The sequence below is a fragment of the Chiloscyllium plagiosum genome, chromosome 13 (genome assembly GCF_004010195.1).
Source record: "Chiloscyllium plagiosum isolate BGI_BamShark_2017 chromosome 13, ASM401019v2, whole genome shotgun sequence".
NCBI classification, from domain to species: Eukaryota; Metazoa; Chordata; class Chondrichthyes; order Orectolobiformes; family Hemiscylliidae; genus Chiloscyllium; species Chiloscyllium plagiosum.
The window spans coordinates 41,153,201-41,175,885 of NC_057722.1; the positions used below are offsets into that span (position 1 = coordinate 41,153,201).

The window sequence follows — 22,685 nt, forward strand, 5'->3', positions numbered from 1 at the left end:
CAGTTCAAAATGCCAAACATTTGCAAACAGTGGACAATTACAAACTGTCATTAAATCATATCAAGACAGCATAGAATTAGCTATTCAGTGCCAAGTAGTGAATCAAAAATGGCAGTGTGTGTCAGTAAAAATGGTAAAATAAAGGCAGTCATAAATAATTGAAAGATTCGTTTTCAAATGTGGAAATTAATTTTAAGGAATATTAAATATGGTCAAATCCCAATACATACACAACTAAGTTGTCAAGTTCAAAATTCTCCTAAATCAATGTTTTATTTGAATTAAGGCTCCACAAAGTAAAATAAACCAGATGATCAAAACATCATCAAAACAAATCAAAACCTTGACCAAAATATGCCAAGTACAAATGGCATGTGATTACTGTAGCAGGCTGCAAGATCTAAATCAAAGTTGAGAGTAGATTGGTTCACTGAGAATGCATTCTGGGGGCGGAATTTAATGTCCTCCTCCATTGTATATTTGACAGAGATAGAACATTTTAGTCAGGCAGGTGAGACCCCAGCTATATTCTTGCATCCATCCTGATGATTTCTGTTTTGGGCATGTCCATGGATGCCACCCACTCCCGAATGTAAGGAGCATGACAGGCAAACCTGTGCAGGATGGCTTGTGGGCTCCCACAGACATGGTGGTGACTGGCGAACGGTGGAGGAGAGTACTTTCATTTTCTTTCAAAGGCTCATCAAGTGTCTGCTCAAGAAATCTGTACCAGGGACCTATTGAGACATACACCATTCTCTTATTCCTCAGCCTTAATTTGTTAAATGAAGTAGGGTACAGAACGTTTTATCTCTGTCAGTGGCAATATGAGAAGGAATGCTTGAACAGGTGTGTAGCTTCTGAATAGCAGAAAAAGATTGATCATTGCATGAAAATATTATTAATCTTCAAACATCCTTTTATCTTCTATTACGACAATGATTAAGGGAGAAAAAAATCTGTATTTAAACTGATTGTATTCTAACCTGTGTAAAGCTTATATTTTCCCACTGTATTAGCCATATGGTATTTATATCATACCATACATGAGCAATATTTCTGTATAATAAAAAAGAACATTTTCATCAGAAGCAAAGTCTTGATTTTGAGTTCATTTTACTTCTAATCTTTTTGAACAATTCTCAAAGGACACTGTTTCATGTAGAATTCCCAGACAGACAATGTTTAGATAAGTGCACTAAGACATCTCTCTCAAATGTAATTATCTTTACTAAATCGATGTTCATAAATTAGTAAACCAGTCTTCAATTTAAATATATGTACAAACATAACTATGAATTGTTTTGAACAGATTGTGGTTACCAACCTTTGCGAAGCTTACAACATTGAGTAATTACAGCAACCACAGAAGTTACTTAAGATTTGTTTGCAATAATTTTGAAATATAAACAATAGACAGTATAGAGTGGAACAAGAAAAGGCAGTTTTGCTTGTTGATCATACCTGATCCAGTTTCAAATGTTGTGATAGAATTACATGCCATGCTAGTTTCCTCTCCCAATTGCCTCATCTGAACCTAATGATTAGAATAATTTTTTTACAGTGTGTCTCCACACTGATGTCATTTTACTTTTAGAAAAGCACGATCAACTGCATGGTGGGACCGCATAATGATGGTTACTTAATTCAAATTACTTCACAAAGCAGAGAAAAATTGAAATAGGATGAGATTCTTTGAAGCTTTTTTGATGATTGAAAGAACTAAATTAGTGAATACTTTATGCTTAAACATTGCTTATGCATGTTGTAAACTACAGCGACATTCAATATGCCCACGAATAATATTCAAAACACCTTTGAAAAGTATCTGCTCACTAAGCTTCAGTTGAGGCTCCAGAGTATAGTCTGGCTACTTTAAAAAGAAAGCAGCCTTGAGCATTATATAGATATGACTAAACTTGATAGGACCTATGACCTTTAGCAGCTATTAACTACTTAGTAAATCTAGCAGCTAAACATCTATAATCACATTTTAGAAAACAACTCTTCACAGTTGATTTTAATTTGCCTAAACCAGTAGCCTCAAATGTCAACCTGTGTTCGTGGAAGTCAATCAGTAAAGATTACATCATTTTGCACTGGAATTTCTTGTACATGTGACAGTTCTGTTTACAGAAAGGTGTTCATTCAAAATGTTGCAGGTAGGCTAAATATTGTGGTGGGTACCAGTTGCAAAACAGAATATCTAAAATTCCTAGAAATCAGAAGCAAAAGCAGAAAATGCTGGTAATACAGTACTAAGCTGATTAGGGAGCATTTATAGAAGGAGAAAATTAGTTAATGTTTCATGTCTATGATTCTTGGTCGGAAAGGGAAAATTGAAGATAAAATAGATTTTGCCTAAAGGGTGTTATGATAAAGACAATAGGTATGTGATAAAGTGAAAGGTAGGAAACGTAGAATAAGAACATAAGAATGAGGAGCACGAGTAGACTATCTGGCCCTTCAAGCCCGCCATTCAATAGGATCATGGCTGATCTCTCCATGGCCTCAGCTTCATTTAGCCGTCCTCTGTCCATTCCTTAAGAACTGGGAGCATAACAGAGACATTAATATCCTAGGGCCAAAGAGATAGGTCACGGTGCAAGAAAACAAACAAAAGGCTTGATTGAATATGTCCCTATCGAGTGCATTTTCAGTTGAAGGGGAATACCAAATGCTTAGTACAAGCTCACCATCTCCCCACTCTTGACCTGACCTCCATAATAAAGGGGAAAAGGGTGAGGGCATGCTAGGAGTGAATGGGCAGGTGCCACAATCAGCAGACTGCTTGCCATAAGTAAATAAATAAGGGCAAAGTGACCTCATTATTATCATGCCCACTCCTTATCACCGTTGGATTAAGCAGATGAGCAGGAATATGTGTCACCCTTAAATTATTTTTAGAAAGATCATGAAAGAGGGGAGTACTGTCTTCAAAGGGTGCCCTTTTCTCATCAGGGTACCTCCCCCAGAAGATAGTAAACCCCCTCCTTCCTTTCTCTGTACCTGCACTTTAGAACATAACCCTTGCCCCAACTTTCTAAGATGCTTAAACCCTTCCTCCCAATGCTGTCAACTTGCCCAGGTCCTGGGATCGATTGGGAGATCATCCTGGATGTGCTCTGATCCAGGCACCATCCATTACAGAGCTCTGTTGCCATTGGAGCTAACTGCTGATCTGATTGGATGGCAGCTCGAGAGGGTTGAACATTCACACATTGAGGGACAGGGATCCCATTCTTTCCCACATTGCTTGTGGCTCAGGACAGGCTTCTGAAGTGGTCCCAAAAGAGAAAATGCTGGAAAATCTCACCAGGTCTGGTAGCATCTGTAAGGAGAGAAAAGAGCTGACGTTTTGAGTCTAACTGACCCTTTGTCAAACCAGTTAGACTCGAAACGTCAGCTCTTTTCTCTCCTTACAGATGCTGCCAGACCTGCTGAGATTTTCCAGCATTTTCTCTTTTGGTTTCAGATTCTAGCATCTGCAGTAATTTGCTTTTATTCTGAAGTGGTCTGCCAGCTGGTCACTGACTTTCCTTGTGGAGTGGCAAACTATCCCCTCCCATCCTCATCTTGTAAGATTTTGTCCAAAGGAGTGAAAGATGTGACTGGAGCAAGTTTGCTACTGACTGCAAACAAAAATGATAGTAAAAAATCCAAATTGGACAAACTGGGGTAGAGATTAGGCTCTAGAATTGTTGAACTCGCTGTTAAGTCTGAACGGCTGTGGAGGCCTAAATCATAGAATCCCTATAATGTGTAAGTAGGCCATTCGGCCCATGAATTCACACTGATCCTCCAAAGAGCATTCCACCCAGACCCAATCCTCTGTCTCTGTAACCCCATATTTTTCACATACCATTGCTAATCCTTCTAACCTACACAACCCTGGACACTATGGGCAATGTAGCATGGCCAATCCACCTAACCTGCACACCTTTGGAGTGTGGGAGGAAACCGAAGCACCTGGAGGAACCGACACAGACACGAAGAGAATGTGTAAACTCCACATCGACAGTCGCCTGAGAGTGGAATCAAAATGAAGGATGAAGTGCTGTTCCTCAGGTTTATGTTGAGCTTCATTGCAATAGTGCAGTGGGCTGAAAATCAAGTTGGATGTTTAATCATATTTCATTAAATAGAATAGCAATAAAATATGTATCAATAATTATGATAACATATGTATGAATGGTGTTGCAAAAACAACAATGCTGAAGGGATTGCTGCAGTAATTAATGAATTATTTTTATATGATTGTGAACCCTGCTGACTATAATGCCTTCAGTAAGTCGAGACAATTTGAAGATATACTCCCAGTTCAACAATTGTAGAGTTAATCCATAAGTAATATTTAAATGTATTATTTGTAAAATGACAGTGAATTTTAAAATAATTATTCTGTTTTCTTTGTTCAGTGGGAAGAAGTAAGTGGATATGATGATGCAATAAATCCTATTCGCACATACCAGGTCTGTAATGTGATGGAAGCAAACCAGAATAATTGGCTTCGAACTACTTACATAGAACATAACGACGTTCAGCGAGTATATGTAGAGATGAAATTCACTGTGCGGGACTGCAACAGCATACCAAATATCCCAGGTTCCTGTAAGGAAACTTTTAATTTATTTTACTATGAGTCTGACACGGACTCAGCAACAGCATCTACTCCATTGTGGATGGAGAACCCTTACATAAAAGTGGACACCATTGCGCCAGATGAGAGTTTTTCCAAACTGGAGTCTGGTAAAGTCAACACAAAGATCAGAAGCTTTGGCCCATTATCTAAGAATGGATTCTACCTAGCATTTCAGGATCTGGGCTCATGCATGTCACTCATTTCCCTGCGTGTGTTCTACAAGAAATGCCCATCTGTGATCGCAAATTTTGCAGTTTTTCCAGAAACTGTTACTGGAGCAGAACCTACATCACTTGTGATTGCTCCAGGCATCTGTCTCAGTAATGCTGTGGAATTGTCTGTCCCCCTAAAACTGTACTGTAATGGAGATGGTGAGTGGATGGTACCTGTTGGAGCTTGTACTTGTGCTGCTGGATATCAACCTGCTAAACAGGAGACTGCTTGCCAAGGTAGGAAAATTATCAATTGGTTTCAGTACTTTTTTCCTGTTTCCACCCAAATGTTTTAGAGATTAGTCATACAAACCTAAGGCACCTAAGTCTAATATTTGGAGCAATTGTCATTGTGTTCCTTTCTCAGTAAAGAAATGGGATAATCATGTAACTTAATATGATGAAAATTAGATAAAAGCTCTGGAGATACAAAGGTTGCACAGACCTTGTGCCCTCCATTATCCTGAGTGGGATTGTAGCTAGGATGGGGGTGGGCGGTGGAGATGGAGGAAGGGAGACATGAGGATTTATTCAGGTTGGAGGATAGCTTGTGATGGCACAGCCACCTTCCTTCTTCCCTGATTAAATCCAAGGCAAGAAGGTGTGTGACCAGCCTTCCTACTCAATGCCAATTGAGGTCCTTCAGTGAGCAATCAATAGGCATTTGAGGGCCTCCACTGCTCCTGGTCGGGGCACAGAAGTGGCTCAGGTGCTCACCATGAAGGGAACACAACAAAAATAACTCGTGGCATGCTTGTTTGTGGAGAGTACTGTTTCTCATTCAAAGATACTCAGCAGCTGATTGAGGGCCCAGCATCAGCAAGGGGGATGCACTGGAAGATTCCTGACCCTCTCCACTTATGACTTATAACCTCCTTCCTGCCATCAGGACAGAGACCATAGGGCTTTGCGAGTGTCCAAGAACCCCATGGTCTCCACAAGATTCTGTTCATTATTTCTTTGACTGGAATGGCTGAAACTTGTGGTCCAGCTATAAAGTTGTGCAAGTATATTTTTATGCCATGTATGTATTGGTTCTAATGGATGGTTCTATGTATTGGACTCACTGAAGCAAAGCACTATCTGCAAATTATGGTCTCACTTGAATGGTCTTTGTCAATATTATGTATCATGTGTAATGAATGTGTCAATCAATTTTGTTTTCTCTTTTCTCAGCTAGCTGTCCCTCTCTTTTAATTAATTATTATTCATCTATCTTAATTTTGTCTTCTGAATAATTGGTGAAACATGGGGCTAAGTCTTTGGTAAGGGCTTATTTAAGTCCACAAGTATTGTGGAAAACACAAAACAACAAATGTAGACATACATGAAGCTTGGTGGCACCTGAATAGCTGACAGTATAGCAAAGTAATAAACAGAAACAGAACTGAAGGAATTTGACATTATATATGATTAACTCATTATTTTGAAGTTATGATTGTTTTATTTTTGAGCATGATAGTAAGAAGTTTGAATTAGGACAGGCCATGATAAAATAGGATGTCCATGGTCTAATCAAATGAGTGGGCAAGTGTACCTTTTTCTATTTCAAGCTCTCCTACATACCTTTATCAAAGCTTTTTCACAATGTTTCAATAGAGTCCATGACTATATTAGAAAGGGAATTCAGTCAGAAAATCGGTTGGCACAGTAGTAAAAATGTTAAGAACAGGTTGGAATTGAAATGATGCTGGAACTTGAGAATATTCTTGTTTTTAAAGCAGTCCGTGAGTGATGAATGGGATTTCTATTTGCATGTTCTTGATGTTTGCAGATTCCACAGCCTAAGAAGTTTGCTAGGAGACATGTTATAGCTTTTAAGAGGGAAGTTAGGTGTTTGAAATAGTTTTGATCCATTGAAGAAATATAAACAAAAAAAAGTCATTGAACCCATCAAGCCTATTTCCTCCAGACTCTGTAAAATTCATTCTAAATTGAAGTACACTGAATCGCCTAATGAAGGTAACTAAACACAAGTGTATTCCCAAGAAGATAAATCTGTGTTAAGTTTCTCCTGATTATCAACACTTGATTGAGTAAAACTCTAAAACATTAGATCAGTTTTACATCTTGAGTCATCTGCAACGCATCATTGACACTTTAAAGTAAAGTGCCTTAAATTGTGCATACTGTTTCCAAATGTACCCTTAACAAAAAGCTAACCAAGCGTAAATAATGTGCTTTAATTGAAATTTGAAGTACTTCAGATGGACCCCATCATCTGTGCAGCCATTTTCAACTTCACATTGACTTGACACTGCTGGTAGATTGTGAACCATGGAGCTTATTCATTGTGTACCTTCAGTTCTTGAAATTTGTGTCATTTTATATTGATTTTTACTTCAAAAAATATTAATTACTCTGATCCCATTGATTTTTTTTGAACTATATTAAATTAGTCATGATTGATGTAGTTTGCGGTCATCAACAAACTTTTTAAAGCCATTCTATACCAAAAGTATCAAACAGAGCACAATTAAATCAAAGTTTTCATGTGAAATTTGAAGAGTACTCTTTAGAATTTTCTAGGAGCTGTTCCTGTTGTGCTTCCACTAGATTCTCTGGAAGTACAATGGAAATCCCATCCAGGTATGGAAGCTTCCATCACACTCCCATTGAAGTTATTTGGTGAACATTTTGACTTCACCAAAAATTCTGGATCTAAGTGTGTTACTGCTCTCATTACTACAACTTATCTATTTACTTCTTAAGCATCTAGAAATTCATTTATATCAGCAACGAAGGAAAAGTTGTATTTCTCCCTGTATCTGGTGAGCATGACAGGATCATCCCATCAGTTTAAGAATAAATTCTTGCATATTACATTCTTCTCCACATTAAAAGTATGGGTTTATAACATTCACTCAGCAGTACGTTCAAGTTATTTAATAGGATGACAAAAACATTTTTTTAATAAAACAAACATTTAAAAGATTATTTATGACATATCTCTCCGCTGCAAAATCTTAGATTGACTTCCTTAAGTGAATGTTAAGAAATTGTACTCATATTGGTAATCTTAGCATACACACCAAATCCAAACTATAAGACAGACAGGTTGATATAATTCACACAACCCACATCTAACTTCATACATTATCTTTTCAAAAGTGACTTATTAAGTAAGGAACCCAAGCAGCCATGCTCAAAGTTTGCAGTACATGCAGTTAGTAACAAATAATGGTCAGTGAATTATGCTTTTGTTAAACATATTTTGATGCAGATTTCAATGTACATAGACTGTGAAATAATATGTTGATTTTGAAATGCATTCATCACCTAGCTGCGAGCCCACCAAATGATCATCTCAAGAGTGTACGCTATTGTCTGCCTCCAAAAGAGAAAATGCTGGAAAATCTCAGCAGGTCTGGCAGCATCTGTAAGGAGAGAAAAAAGCTGAAGTTTCAAGTCTAACTGACCCTTTGACAAAGCTGACCCTATTGTCTGCCTTGTATGTTCAAAAAATGCATGTAATTTTGTTCAATTGATTTAAATCAAATGAAAGCCAGGCAGCACCTAAAAACTGTAATTGATTATGCTCAGGTCATCACATCAGTAAGGATAAAAATGCCACAGAAACTTAGAAGAAGGTAGCTTTGGTTGTTATAAGTAGACACAGGATGGGGTTAGATGTTTTGTTACAGATAGGGTCGGATTCTTTTGTGGTAGAGTGACACTGGTTCAAACTTTGTAGATATAAATAGAAGCTCTCTAGTATTGGGGATTGTACATTGAGACTACTAGAAAGAGACAATTACATTATTTTAAAAAATGACATGACGATGTACAGTATGCAAAACTTCTGCAAGGTAGCCAGTGGTTTCAGTCTTGTTCTATAAAGCTTTTGTTGTGCTTTGAGGAAATCTTTGAGAATATTAGGGTGGGACAGATCTAGCAAATGAGAGACAACGGGAAATCCTCTTTCCCAGGCTTCACCTGTCACGCTACTTCTTTCTGTTTAGAATTATATAGTGCATGGGAATCTGCTAATTTTACAGTACCACTAGATTTTGTTCTTGTATTTTTTTTCAGACAAAGGGCACCTACACTCACTGTCTTCACTTGAATGTATAATATTTTGCTAAAGTAAATGCCTATTCATACAGGTGTGGCAACCAAATCTAAATCAGACACTACCTTGATACAGCTTTTCACCATAAAGTCGTACAAATTGCATTTACTAAGCAGCACACAACATGTTTCCTTCACTTTAACTGACATTTAAAGAAACAAAAACAGAAATCAGTATTTTGTTTGATAATGTGCACATCATAAAATCCTAAGGTAAATCTGCTGCTTAAAAAACACTGAGGCTTCAATGAAATAAGCCTAAATTTTGTCTACAAAAGTCTGAATCATCGGCTAAGTAAAGGGGATTTCAAGGCATTTTGGCAGCAATTTATGAGGGTATAAAGGGACTGATCCCCTAGCAATGAAAATCAGCTGGAAGCCAACATATCCCAATTAAATCTGTCTGCAGCCATGCATGTTGCAAGCAGGCTAAATTGGATCATAGCAGCTCCAGCGAATTACTTCCTGGGGTCTTTTAATGCTGGCTGGGACTCCAGACCTTGGGAAAGGAATTGTTAGGGTTTATGCAGCCTGTATGAATGGCCTGCCAACTCCTGCCTAACCTTGCCAACTTTAGTTGGACATAAATAACTTATTATTCAGGTCAACATGCTTGTTAACTAGCCTAATTCATCTTTAACTATTTATTTACTTTGAACAGGCCAGTCACCAATCTACATGCCCAACCCCCGAGCCTATGATAGGGTTTAACTTGGGGTTGGGTGAGAGCTTGGGGGCTAACCACACAACGATCTTAAACGCTCCTTTCCTCTGCTGAAAATGTGCCTCACATAGCCAACATAAAATCCAACCCCTGAAGTTACCAAGCATGGTAAGCAGCCAATCAATTTGAAGTATTCTGACAGATAGCGAGTCAAGAAGCAAATTGCACTGATATCCTTCATTTTATTTAAGTTTAGACAAAGTGAAGTAAATGGTTGAGATACCATATAGGATTAAGGTAGAAGCTTAATAAAAACACATTAAAGAAACATTCCTTTTTATAAATGTAGAAGTTTGATATTCCGCAAATGTGAAAGTAGTGTTTTCGGTATCAGAGAGGTTTTAGGGAAATGATCATGAACTTTATGCACGAGTCAAAAAACCAACTTGTGCGGCATTCAACAAGGAACAAGGTATATTTCTTTCATAGATTCTTAGCACGGTGCATTCATGCAGAAGGGCAAGTTGCCCTAATTCTGTGACTTTGCTTTACAGTTTGGAGAAATCTCATCAGCTCGTCTGGATTTCCTTGCTTAATTGGATGCACTGACTATGGAAGCTCTTCCAAAGGGGTTGTAAGCAAGGTTAGGTGGAAGCCATAAATAATTAAATGGCTTCTTTTTTAGGTAATACATTGTTCTGGTGGCTGTACTTGGAATGATACAGGCATTAAGGCTGCTGGGAACATAAGAATATAGGATATATAGGAGTAGGGCCTGCAATCCCTTGAGCCTGTTCCAGAATCCAATGGTATCGTGGCTGATCTGTGGTCTAACTCTATACAACTGTCATTCGTCCACATCCTTTAATGCCTTTGCTTAACAAAAATCAGATTTTAAAACTAACAATTGATGTAGCATCAACTGCCATTAGTAGAAGAGAGTTCTGTTCTGGTTGGCTTAAATTCCCTACCTTCCAGACCAGTTTATAACAGAGGAATAAACTGTTGACAGTTTCCCCATCATTTTTCCACTACAAAAACATGCCTGATGAAAGTCATTTAAAATATCTTCTGTCTAAATAGCAATATCTTGAGGCCATCTTTGTTTTGCTAACCAACATATTACAAAAAGCTTAATAAATAATGGAAATTACTGTTTGTTGATGGTAATTCAACAATTGAAAGCACATTCTGCAATTTGTAAATGTTATGTTTTAATTAAAGCTAACAGATGTAGTCTTCTTTCATCTGAGTGCAAATGAGATCTTTCATTGATGTTCTTTATTCATTCTTCCTTCTCTTTCAATAATGTGTGAAAAAAGACCAGATGATGTACTCTATATATTTGGAGGCAGTCAGTTTATATGCAGCAAAATGTATACACAATAAATGATATCTCCATGTAAGGTTGCGTCATTCGCTGTCCCCCTCTTTTATTTAACATATGAATTTTCATTTTATGTAAATTTGACCTTTTTATTTTGTAAGAACTGCCTTGATAAACATTGTTGGAAAATTATTATAGGAGGCTACTGTAGACCCTTATGGTGTTAACATCTGGCCTTGGTCATACATTATCCTTTCTTACTGCTGGGATACACTTCATTTCATCAAATGAGATGTCCCATATTCCCCGTTGTAGTTGAAGATTGATTTTATTGTCCTGGGGGTGCGCTGAACTTCCCACTATCCTGATTACATATAACCAGCATTCTCTTTAAAAAGCAGATTTGTACCACATGTCATCTTGATAGATAACTTTCTGTCTGAATCCTCATTGATAAAATATTGACTGAGCTGTTACTTGACTGAATGTAACATTGATCACCCACAGAGGCTGATGGATTTGTTTACCAGCTGAAAAAGAAATTAATGTCTGCTGCTTGCACTCTGTAAATACTTAACATGTGTGCATTACAAACAGAATGCTGCAGTCATATAATTACAGAATCCAAGCATGATGCCGAAATGTAACTCAAACAGATTAAACCAGCTGCTTTGTCAGAGAAGTTACATTGGTTTATGTTACATTGGTTGCACTCATGTAGTTGAGATTAATTTTAGTATTGAGGTCAAGCAGTGCTAAAAGATGGGGTGAATGACTACGCTTAGTCACGGGATCTGGACAGAAGATGGGATGATGTGGATGTGGGAGGCTGCTGGAAAGGGGGATGCGGCAGATGGTTTGGAAGCAGCTGGGAAACAGGATACAGGGAACTGAGAAAGGAAATTTGGGAAAATGATTTGGGGCTCTTAAAGGTGGCTGCCTCCGAGCCATTGCTCATTCTCTTCCCTGAGTAAAATGGATGCAATGGGCCATCTTTCATTGATGTGTGAGAGGGTGAGGATAGGGAGTTTTGGCAGAGAATGAGAGAGAAAAGGGAGTGAATGCTGGAACAGGCCAGAGAACAGAGCTCACAAAAAGTCAGAGAGAGGGAATGGGTGGTCCGAGGCAAAGAACTAACTTCCCTTTCACTGAGGGAGGGTGCTGTGGACCTGAGTTGATTTTAGTCATAAAGGAGTAGTGGAATTAAACTACCTCTTCTATTAAATTCATTTATGGAATGTGGGCATTATGCCAGCATTTAATGTCCAACCCTAATTTGCTTTGGGAATATTATGATGCACTGCTTTCTTTAACCACTCCAGTCCATATGACAGAGGTGGACAAACATTGTTTTTAGGAAAGGAGCTCCAGTATTTTGCCCCAGTGACAATAATGGAACAGTAATATTGTTTCAAGTCAGATCTTCGAGGTGGTGGTGTTCCCAGATATCTGCTGCTCTTGATCTTCTATATCGAGGTTGTGAGCTTAGAAGTTGTTGTTTCAGGGGTCTAAGTAATTTGCTGCAGAGAATCTTGTGGACCACTGTGCTTTGGGGTGAAGGGATTGAATGTTGAAGGTGTTTTAATGGGATGTAATTCAAGCAGGCTGTATTTTCTTGGCAGTGTCAAGCTTTTTCAGTGTATCTTGATCTGTGTTCATCCAAACTAGTGAAGAGAATACTTTCAATACTAGACTTGAATCTTGCAAGTGGTGGGCAAAATTTGAAACAACATAACGGATTTACTTGTAGCAGCATTCCCAGCCTCAGGCTAGTTTTTTTTTGTAGCCAAAGTATTTATATGACTGTCCTATTCGGCTTCTTAATAATGGTAATCCCTACGCTGGGAGAGTCAGTGATGGTAGTTATCAAGGGGTGATGGTTGGATTGTTTTTTGGAGATGATCATTGCTTGGCACTTGAAGTTATTCAGGGTTCGTATACATTTTCATTTGGTGGTGGGGGCAAGGGGTAGAAATAAAGCAATGGTTTTCTTTTCAATTGCATGGGCTTTGGATAGGTGAAGAAGGCAGGTTTTACTTTAATCTGGTGGGAGAAATGAAAGAAAGTTTGCTTTCCCTACTGTATGGGATTGGCTGAGGCTGTGAGAGGTTTTCTTTTCTTGGGAAGTAGGGGGACAGGCCCCATTAGTTCTAGGCATTGTAAAGAGACGTTTACATTTGTTCTCAGAGGGCAATGAAGTGCACAAATAAAGAATAGCGTCTTGAATTCCTTCATAGTAGAATGGAAGAATAATGTTGGTTATCAAAATAAAGCTGGAGGTTTGAGGTGTTGAGAAGAGAGTACAGAGTTGGTTGTCCATAATACATGCAAACTGTTTCTCAAAAGACAGCGTTCTCACTGTAGTGACTCTCATGAACATAATAATTTCACAGCCTTTGTCTCAAGCAACAGAACTCAAACTTGGACGTGAAGATTTGTAACTTGTTTATTGCATGTTTGATCTGTTTTTACTATTTACTTTAAAGGCAGCATGCAGTGGAGATCTTTTCCAAAGCAAATTTGCTCTTTGTCTTTCTCATGTTATCTGTTGTGTTAACTGTGCAAATCCCGTGGCCCCATTGCAGCAGTGAGCATGAAAATGATATCACAGTCTCTCATCATCATTATCTTGAATCATAGCAGATGATGTCCACATATAAGTCTGGTGGCATGGCTTAGATTTTGTACCCAGCCTCATTCAGATCTGAGAAGCAACACTTAATTTGTAAGCGGAAACCAAAAATAGATAGATGGTCCTGTTTGCTGCATTGTTCTGTAGCTATTTTTAGACTGAAAATTTTTAGACTTTACAGCTGTCTGCTCTGGTTGTCTTTGACCCCCTTCCCTTCCAGGGTACTACTGAGAGAAACGTACAGTTGAATAAGCACAGTCTCATACAATATGCACCGGACCTGAAACTGTACCCTTGAATATTTGTGTGTGCATGTATGTCTGTCTTTGTTGGAGAAGTAAAGTGAAATGATTCCAGGCTCATTTTGAATAAGTTCTCTGAGATGTAAAAGCTCAACATTATATGTAAGCTGAGATTTTCTGATCACTTTGTAGGTTGAGAAAGCCTGATAAGTAAATTGGTGGAGATGTGTTGTGCTAGGTCTTTGTTCACTTAGTGCATTGCATACATTTAGGAAGATAAGGAGCAGCTGCTGGAAACATCGCCATATTAAAATATTTGCTTAATAGAAAGCATCCTGTCCGTAAGCCTCAAATACTTATAAACGACATTGATATTCCCATCTGTCTAGAATGGTTGGTGTGCTGAATATAAAATCACATTTAAGAAGCCTTACAGGAAAACTGTTTGCTAAATTGTGAGGTCTTTTCTAAAGCCTTTTTGTCGGCTTAATTGTGCTTCTGCCACTTGGTGTTCAACTCAGTTAGTTGCATTAGACATGGGTAGTCTTCTAATCTTTCTACTGTGATGCATTGTGCAGTGCTACTGTATTACTGTCCTTGTTATCTCCTTATATCTCTGACTCTGGGGAAGATAGAAGCAATGTTGAGTTTCCAAGTTCAGGGAGCACCTCAGATGTGTGTTAATCAATTGTTATCCTTGTGCTGACAAAAGCTGAGTTCATGCAGAGCTTACAGTTCCCAAGGAGTGCTGTTATATAGGCAGGATGGTTCGACAAGATGGTATGCCAAGTATTAAGTGACATTGCATGAAATACATGCAAGAGTAACAATAGCCAGCAGAGCCTGGCTAACTACTTCCACCAAGGTGCCACCTATATCCAGGCTTTGGTTTGCCAACCTGATAAGGATCATGTGGAGTTGAGAGTCATCTGCTGTAACTATAGCTATAGCCAACATGTAGCACAGAATAGAGATACTGGGGAACTATACCTTATTTGTCTCCCCAAAAACCTACAGATTTATACATCTTTGGCATACAATTGCAAAAAAGGTCACTATTGTTACAATAACCTGAGGCAATGCTATTCCACATGAACAGTTATCAGACAGCAAAGGGCTAGGCTGCTGTCATCTCTCGGGATATTTATACCTGCAACACTATTTCCTTTTATTTCATTTGTGCTTGTCTCTTCTTAGCCTTCTTCCACTTCAGCTAAAGAAAAATCTGCTAGTGGTTTGAGATGCATATTGAAGTCTCCTTAAGACTGTAAGGATTTTGTTTCAGTATTCTGACAGCAAGTTGTCATACCCTTTGATTGTTTGCACCCTTTTCAATTTCACTCACTGCAGTTTTCTGCATGAAACTTTTGCTTCAAACTGAAAAATATTCTTCTGATGCTATATGGTGAGGGAGAATTTAATTGTAATTTCCATTTGACTGTGTGTCCTGTGGTGTCAATATTGAGATGCAATGTCTGAGCCAAAAGACTGTTTCTCAAGGTTTTGCAAGGACAAGCACTGAAAGCTTAATAGTATATTGTGCCTTGGAAACATTGGCAGCTTTCCTACTTTAGGACATGGTATTGTTCCAAGGTATTACCTTATCAGTATGCTGTCCACTGTGTCAACTGTTCCTGGTTTTGCAGATTTTGCAGTCACTGTTGAAATGAGTTGTCACATGGGCTATGTATGCTATAGAATTACAAGTCTACCCCAGTCCAACACTGCCATCTCCACATCATATGCTATAAAAGTTAGCCCATTGATCTGAATGTTAGCTCCAAATTTCAATATTTTGTTTGGTTACCATTCTTATATGACATCCCCATAGCCTGGACTACAAGACCCCACTCTCCATGCCATAGTCCTCTTTGCCCCTGTGCTTCCATGCCTCTGTCTTGCGTCCAACCACCAGTCTTCTTTGCCCCGCCTCTATGTGCCAGCCCTCCATAGACGATCCTCTTTTATCCCTTTACTTCTTACATCACACCTCCTTACTCCAGCTGTCCATTTGCAAGTCCTCCTTGCCCCTGCCCTCCATACAACAGCTTTCTATCCTTACACCATCTGCTTCAACACATGTACCACACTTTATACCGAGCACAGCCCCAAAATGTCCTGTTTTCATTTCTTTAGTATGTATGATGTCTATTTCTCAATGTAGCCTTAATAAAATTCACAGATCACAAGCTCAGAGGTCACTTTCCTTTATTTAGGTTTGTTTCCTTTAATTTGAAGCTATAAAATTTAATGGATATGAGCTACGAGTGCCTTCTTCGCTCAACACAGTACTTCTTTGAAGAGCTTTAGTAGTTTAAAAGGGTGTGTTGAATTAATGCATGAACTGGACTCTACATATCTAGAGATCTAGAGAGCTCAGTGCTAATGACAGCAGCCTACTCACAGCAGGACTCATATTGAGGCTGCATGCATCGTCAGCCCCAAATAATTATAATGCTAAAAATAACTACATGAAAGCTCTGCTCTTTTAAGCATGTAGATCAGTTTTTCAGAAGTACCAGCAAGGTAACACAGTTGAATGTCTTCGAACTTTGGAAAAGACAGTTATTCTGTGAGTGTAGCACCCTGTGGTGAGAACATGGCACAGATGGCTATTTCTCACACAAATTACTTCAGGCAGAAGAATCCTTTCAACATCAACAGTAACTTGTGACTAATTGCAGTCATCTGTTACGAGAGAACTCTTGCAGGTGTCAGTGTTGTAAGGGATAACAGAAGAATTCATTCCTGACAAATTAGGAATCAAGCTAAGGCCAACAAAAGATACAACATTAACTCCAACGAGGGTGATGAATAGCAAAGCGTAATGAATGAGAGAAATAAAGAAATTCTGGTCTGTTAATTGCAGGACATTTTGACAGAAACATTGAATAGTGTCTCATTCATTTAGTTTTAATTGGGGAAATCGGATGTGCAGTCCTTTAATATTTTACTAAGTGTCACAATTAAACTGTTTACATTTATACAACATTAGGTAAGAAAACATAAAAGTGAGTGATGGAGATTTTCCCTCTTCATCACTAAGTTCTTGGTGATGAAAATCCATCAGAAAAGTTTTCTTTATTGAATAGACCACAGTTGTCTTAATGGTGAAAAAATTCAAGTTCTTCACCAAATTCAAGTTGTAATCAATGAACAGTGAACTTAATTTGGAAGCCCTGAAATACTGTAACACCTAGCTATCCACATTTTAATATACTTGAGCTATATCTTTAGAGATTAATCTCTTCGATGATTTTTAAAAAAAATCACTGACTCTACTAATTGTATTCTGTACCTGTTATAAATCCATTTAATGGATTTGTTGGTACAGCTATATGGCAAAGTAAACTACATGTAAGGTTTGTTGCACAGAGAGTGTCATGTGTGGAATAACCTTCTAGATGAATTGGTGCATACATGTACAGTTACAATGTTTAAAAAACATTTAGATACGTACATGAATAAGAAACATTTGGTGGAATATCAGCCAAGTGCAGGCAGGGGGACTGGTTGAGTTGGGGATTATGGTCAGTGTGGATTGGTTGGATTGAATGGTCTGTTTCCATGCTCCAAGACTCTATGTTTTGGGGTGAGAAAAATCTTGCAGCTGTGAAGCAATGGAAACTTGTTGAGTAGCTGAGAGCCTATGAGGAAATTGAAGTCTTGAGGGTAGTCAAGAGTTCGTGCAAAGATAGCTAATAATGTAATGCAGCTTGAGGCTGAATGAATCATTAGGCAGATGGAGTGAGATCAGCAGGTTTCTTAATCACACAGGTTTGCAACCATTTTTCCATTAATACACGTTGTTGATCATTAACATAAAAGATTCCTATTAGATTAGATTCCCTACAGTGTGGAAACAGGCCCTTTGGCCCAACAAGTCCATACCGACCCTCCAAAGAATAACCCACCCAGAACCATTTCCCTCTGACTAATGCACCTAACACTACGGGCAATTTAGCATGGCCAATCCACCTGACCTGCACATCTTTGGGCTGTGGGAGGAAACCGGAGGACCCGAAGGAAACCCACACAGACACGGGGAGAATGTGCAAACTCCACACAGACAGTCACCAGAGGCTGGAATCGAACCTGGGACCCTGGTGCTGTGAGGCATCAGTGCTAGCCACTGTGCCGCCTGTATTAGAAAGAGAGTAACTTGAAGCCCATTGGGGCACCTATTCTGTTTGATCCATTATCAATGTATTGGATGCCTTTTAAGGGATGATCTTAAAGTTTGCAAAAACTTTCTGAAAATGATTGTGGTACTTGCTTTTTTGGAAACAATTGTTGCTGCCAGGTACATTTGGAAATCCAACATTCTTACAAGACAGACCGAGTATAAACTGTAAATGTTTCCTTGTTATTGCTGACCCATCTACTCAAATTAAGTATGTTTACAAATAAAGGTCAGTGGTAAGGAAATTATTGGAGAAGATTCTTAGGGACAGGACTTAATATTTGGGAAAATATGGATATTTTTAGTGACAAGTAATATGGCTTCTCCCCAAGCTGATTGAGTTTTTTGAGCAAGTGACAAAGATGATTGGTAAGGACGGGGAGGTAAATGTTGTCGATATGGACTTCAGCAAGGCCTTTGACAAGGTCCCTTACAGCAGACTGACACAGAAGGTGAGGTTACATGGGATCCACAGTGAGCAGGTAAGGTAGATACCGGATTAGCTTTGTCAGAGAAGACAGACAGTAGTGATGGAAGAGTGTTTTTCTGATTAGACATTTTACAGAGATCAATGCTGGGACCCATGATTTTTGTAACTATATATAAATGATTTGGAGGAGAATATAGGTGGCCTGATTAATAAGTTTGCTGACTACACAAAGATTGTGGATAATGAAGAGGGTTGCCTGAGATATAGTAGGATATAGATAGACTACAGACTTGGGCAGAAAGATTGTAGGAGGAATTTAATCCAGCCAAATGGGAGGTGATTCATTTTAGAAGATCTAATGCAGGAGGGAAGTATACAGTAAATGGCAGAATCCTGAGAAGTCTTAACATACGGAGCGATATAGACACACAAGCCCACATTTCCCTGAAAGTGGCAACACAAGTGGATAAGGTGGTCAAGAAAGTTTATGGCATGCTTGCCTTCATCGATCAGGATGTAAATTATAAAAATTGGCAATTAATCCTGCAGCTATATAGAACTTTACTTAGGCTACATTTGGAATATTGTGTATATTTTGGGTCACCATGTTACTAGAAGGATGTGGAGGCTTTGGAGGAGGGTACAGAAAATGTTTACCAGCACATTGACTGGTTTGGAGGGCATTAACTATAAGGAGACATTGAACAGCTCGGTTTGTTTTCTTTTGAATGTTGGAGGCTGAGAGGATACCTGATGGAAGTTTCCAAAATTAAGAGATGCATGAGTAGGATGGAAATTTGGAGTCCTTTTCAAAAGATAGAAATGTCAATTATTAAGGAATATAGATTTAAAAAAAAAGGGGTAAAAGTTCCAACAACAATTTCCATGAAACCAAGAGGATTCATACAATCAAGATTAATCATAAATATTTTCTTTGTTCAAAATGTTTTTGTGTGAAAATTGATTTCATTAGACATGTTTTATCATTTTAAAATGAATGTATCATGACACAAATTCAAAGGCCGAAGACCAAGGTAAAATGTCTAACCTGAAATTTGATCTGCCATTGTTCTAGCCCAAACTGCCACAACCCCTTCCATGTGCCAGAGACATGTTCAAAACAAAATCATATATTAAGATAGCAGAGCACCCTTTGAAGATTTGAGAGATGCTACTAGTTCACACAAATGCTGGCTATGTCTTCAAAAATAGGTTACAAAAGGATCTATTCTTGCTAATAATGTGGACTTCTGAAAATTAGACTCTATTACTCTGAATTTGATTAATTCATGAACATCCTTAACAAAAAAGTCATCATATTTCTCAAAAGATTACAGCTGAACTGGAAGACATAAAAGCATGAAGAAGTAACAGCCAAAAGCCATTTTGCACCTGGAGTGTGCCCAGTTCTTAAATCAGCTTTAAGTCCACCTTACTGCTTTCCCCTTGCAATCTTTGACTCTCTTACCTAAACTGGGTTCAAGGACAAGATGTTGGCCCCAGAATTGGACTGGAAATGAATGCAGACAAGCATGGAATTCCTGACCAGTTTTCTGGAGGCTGGATTAGGTGGGTAGATTGGGTGGTGTTGGGTAGATTGCTGAAACATCTAAAAAGCCATTGATCAGAGAACATGCAAGTTTTCCAGTCAGCCTATGGCCTCTGTTCTTGGGAGCACAGCAGCTTCCCGGAGGTGATCTCTGAGTGGCAGACAGGAGGTGGGTGTAGTTCTCCTCCACAATGGTGCTTGTGTGGCCATGTATCATTTCAAGCATGTTAAAAATGCTAAAAGGGCACCTCAAGATGCAAGTGGTCTCTCTCTCTCTCTCTCTCTCTCTCTCTCTCCCCCTTACCTGTAACGGCAGACTGTAGCTCCTTCAGTGCTAGCTGGCCTCCTCTATGCTTGACTGTTTCTAAAGCTTGCCCACTGTCCTCATTTGTACAGTGAGCATGCTCCTTGTCATTACGTGGCCAACTGATTGAAATCCAAAACAAAAACAGAAAGTGCTTGAGAAACTCAGCAGGTCTGGCAGCATCTGTGTACAGAGATACACAATTACTGTTTTCAAGTCCAATAGGTCTTCTTCAGAACAGGTCTGATATTGGGTTCCTGCTTCTGCCATATTGTGATGTCTTGACCCCTGATCTTGCCTCAAATTCCAAAAAAAAAAGCAAACATTTTTACAATCCAGCACTTTGGGACCAGGAATGTGTCAGTTGATCAAAATATTCCGGTTGATCAAGAAATCTATATAATCAATGTTAAAATACATACTAACTGAACTTGTGGTCAGTTCTGGTCGCGTCATTATATGAAAGATGTGGAAGGCTCAGAAAATGTGCAGAGGAGATTTACCAGGATGCTATGTGCACTGGAGGACATGTCTTATGAAGAAAGGTTGAGGGACCAAGGGCTTTTCTCATTGGAGCAAAGAAAGATGAGCGGTGACTTGGTAGAAGTGTACAAGATGTTGAGAGGCATAGATAGAGTGGATAGCCAGAGACTTTTTCTAGTGGCAGAAATGTCTATCACAAGGTGGCGTAATTTTAAGGGGATTGGAGGTCGCTTTAGGGGAAATGTCAGAGGTATGTTCTTTATACAGAGAGTGGTGGGTGTGTGAAATACACTGCCAGCAGTGGTAGTAGGGTCAGATACTTTAGGCACACGGAATATAATACTTTGAAGGGTATGTAGGTTGGTCTAATCTTAGAGTTGGAAAAAAGGCTGTCACAATATCAAGAGACAAAGGGCCTGTTACTGTGCTGTACTGTTCTGTGTGAAACACTAAATATTAGAAACATAATGCAGGAGGTATACACGTCATTGTTATACTTTATTTACAAAATAAATCATTTAAATAATAATGTAACTTTGCATTAAATTAAAGTTACCACCAGACAGCCTTCTCACTCTTACCTTCAACTGACAACTCGGACATCATGCAGATTTCAGTATTTCAGGAGAAATTGATTCAAAATTGAGTCAGCTGTTGATATTTGATGTGGCCATTCAATTGAACAACAAGTATATTTACATTGAGGCAAATAAATTCAAAAAATACAATAATTGGGCAGAATATACAGTAAACTTTGTAGTATTTGGGGTGTATAATTTATTCTGGTTTACCAAGAGTGCCAGTTCATAAGGTACCGATTAAAATAAAGTTTGCTGTATTTATCTTTTTGATATCTTAAAAGATTTCACAGGCAGTTAACTGTGAAGCAGTCATTGGAACAATGGGTTTAAAAACATGGAAAAATCCATGAGATCATCAACTTCTGTTTTTCTCTGAAGAATGATAATTAAGGCAAGTTAAACAGACTAGTCCTCAGAACAAAATGTGAAAAGGCCAATCTTTGGAATTGTACTCATCTTTTTAATCATATTAATATTACATTCCAGGTCATGTGTCAGCTTCTTTATTCTCAGAACTTAAGCAAAGAATGAAATGACATAATGTTTGAAAATTTGAGATGACGTCCAGAGTTGGTTGTTGATATTTAAAAGATGCTTTTAACATCTTAAATCTCCCTATTTCAGTACATTATTGCTGAAAATAGTAGATTTCATAATTCTGCACTATTACACAAATTTGCATGTAAAAACCAATAAAGAAGGTGTTATGTCTCAGTAGTACCACCACTGCCTTGACCAAAAGCTCCACATTTTTTATTTGTTCATGGGTCATGGGTGTCATGGGCTAGGCCAGCACTCATTACCTGTACCTACTTGCCTTAGAGAAGGTGCTGTTGTGACGCTTCCTTGAACCACTTCAGTCTTTTTGCAGTGAACAGACACCAATAGTTAAAAATCACACAACACCAGGTTATAGTCCCAACAGGTTTAATTGGAGGCACACTAGCTTTCGGAGCGACGCTCCTTCATCAGCTCTCCGAAAGCTAGTGTGCTTCCAATTAAACCTGTTGGACTATAACCTGGTGTTGTGTGATTTTTAACTTTGTACACCCCAGTCCAACACCGGCATCTCCGAATCATGACACCAATAGGACTGTTAGGAAGGGAGTTCAAGGATTTTGATCTAGTAACTGTAAAAAAAAATACAGTATAGTTCCAAGTTGAGATGGTGTGTGACCTGGAGGGGCATGTTGAGACGATGGTATTCTTATGCATCTCCTGCTGTTGTCTTTCTGCATGGTAGACATCTTCCTTTTGGGCAATGATGTCAAAAGATGCTTTGTGAGCTATTGCAGGGCATCTTGTAGATAATACACACTGTGCATCAGTGGTGAAGTATGTGACTGTTGAAGGTGATGAATAGGG

General features: G+C 38.6%; 1 protein-coding gene across 5 annotated transcripts in view; it reads left to right on the plus strand.

Annotated features, from left to right (window-relative positions):
- The window catches only part of LOC122555951 (ephrin type-B receptor 3-like), a 95,626-nt gene that overhangs the window by 30,583 nt on the left and 42,358 nt on the right, over window positions 1-22,685 (plus strand). For all 5 annotated transcript variants that reach the window (XM_043702248.1, XM_043702251.1, XM_043702250.1 and 2 more), the window contains one exon: window positions 4,419-5,091. In XM_043702248.1, the coding sequence (XP_043558183.1) occupies window positions 4,419-5,091 (673 nt within the window). The remainder of the gene's footprint in view (window positions 1-4,418; window positions 5,092-22,685) is intronic.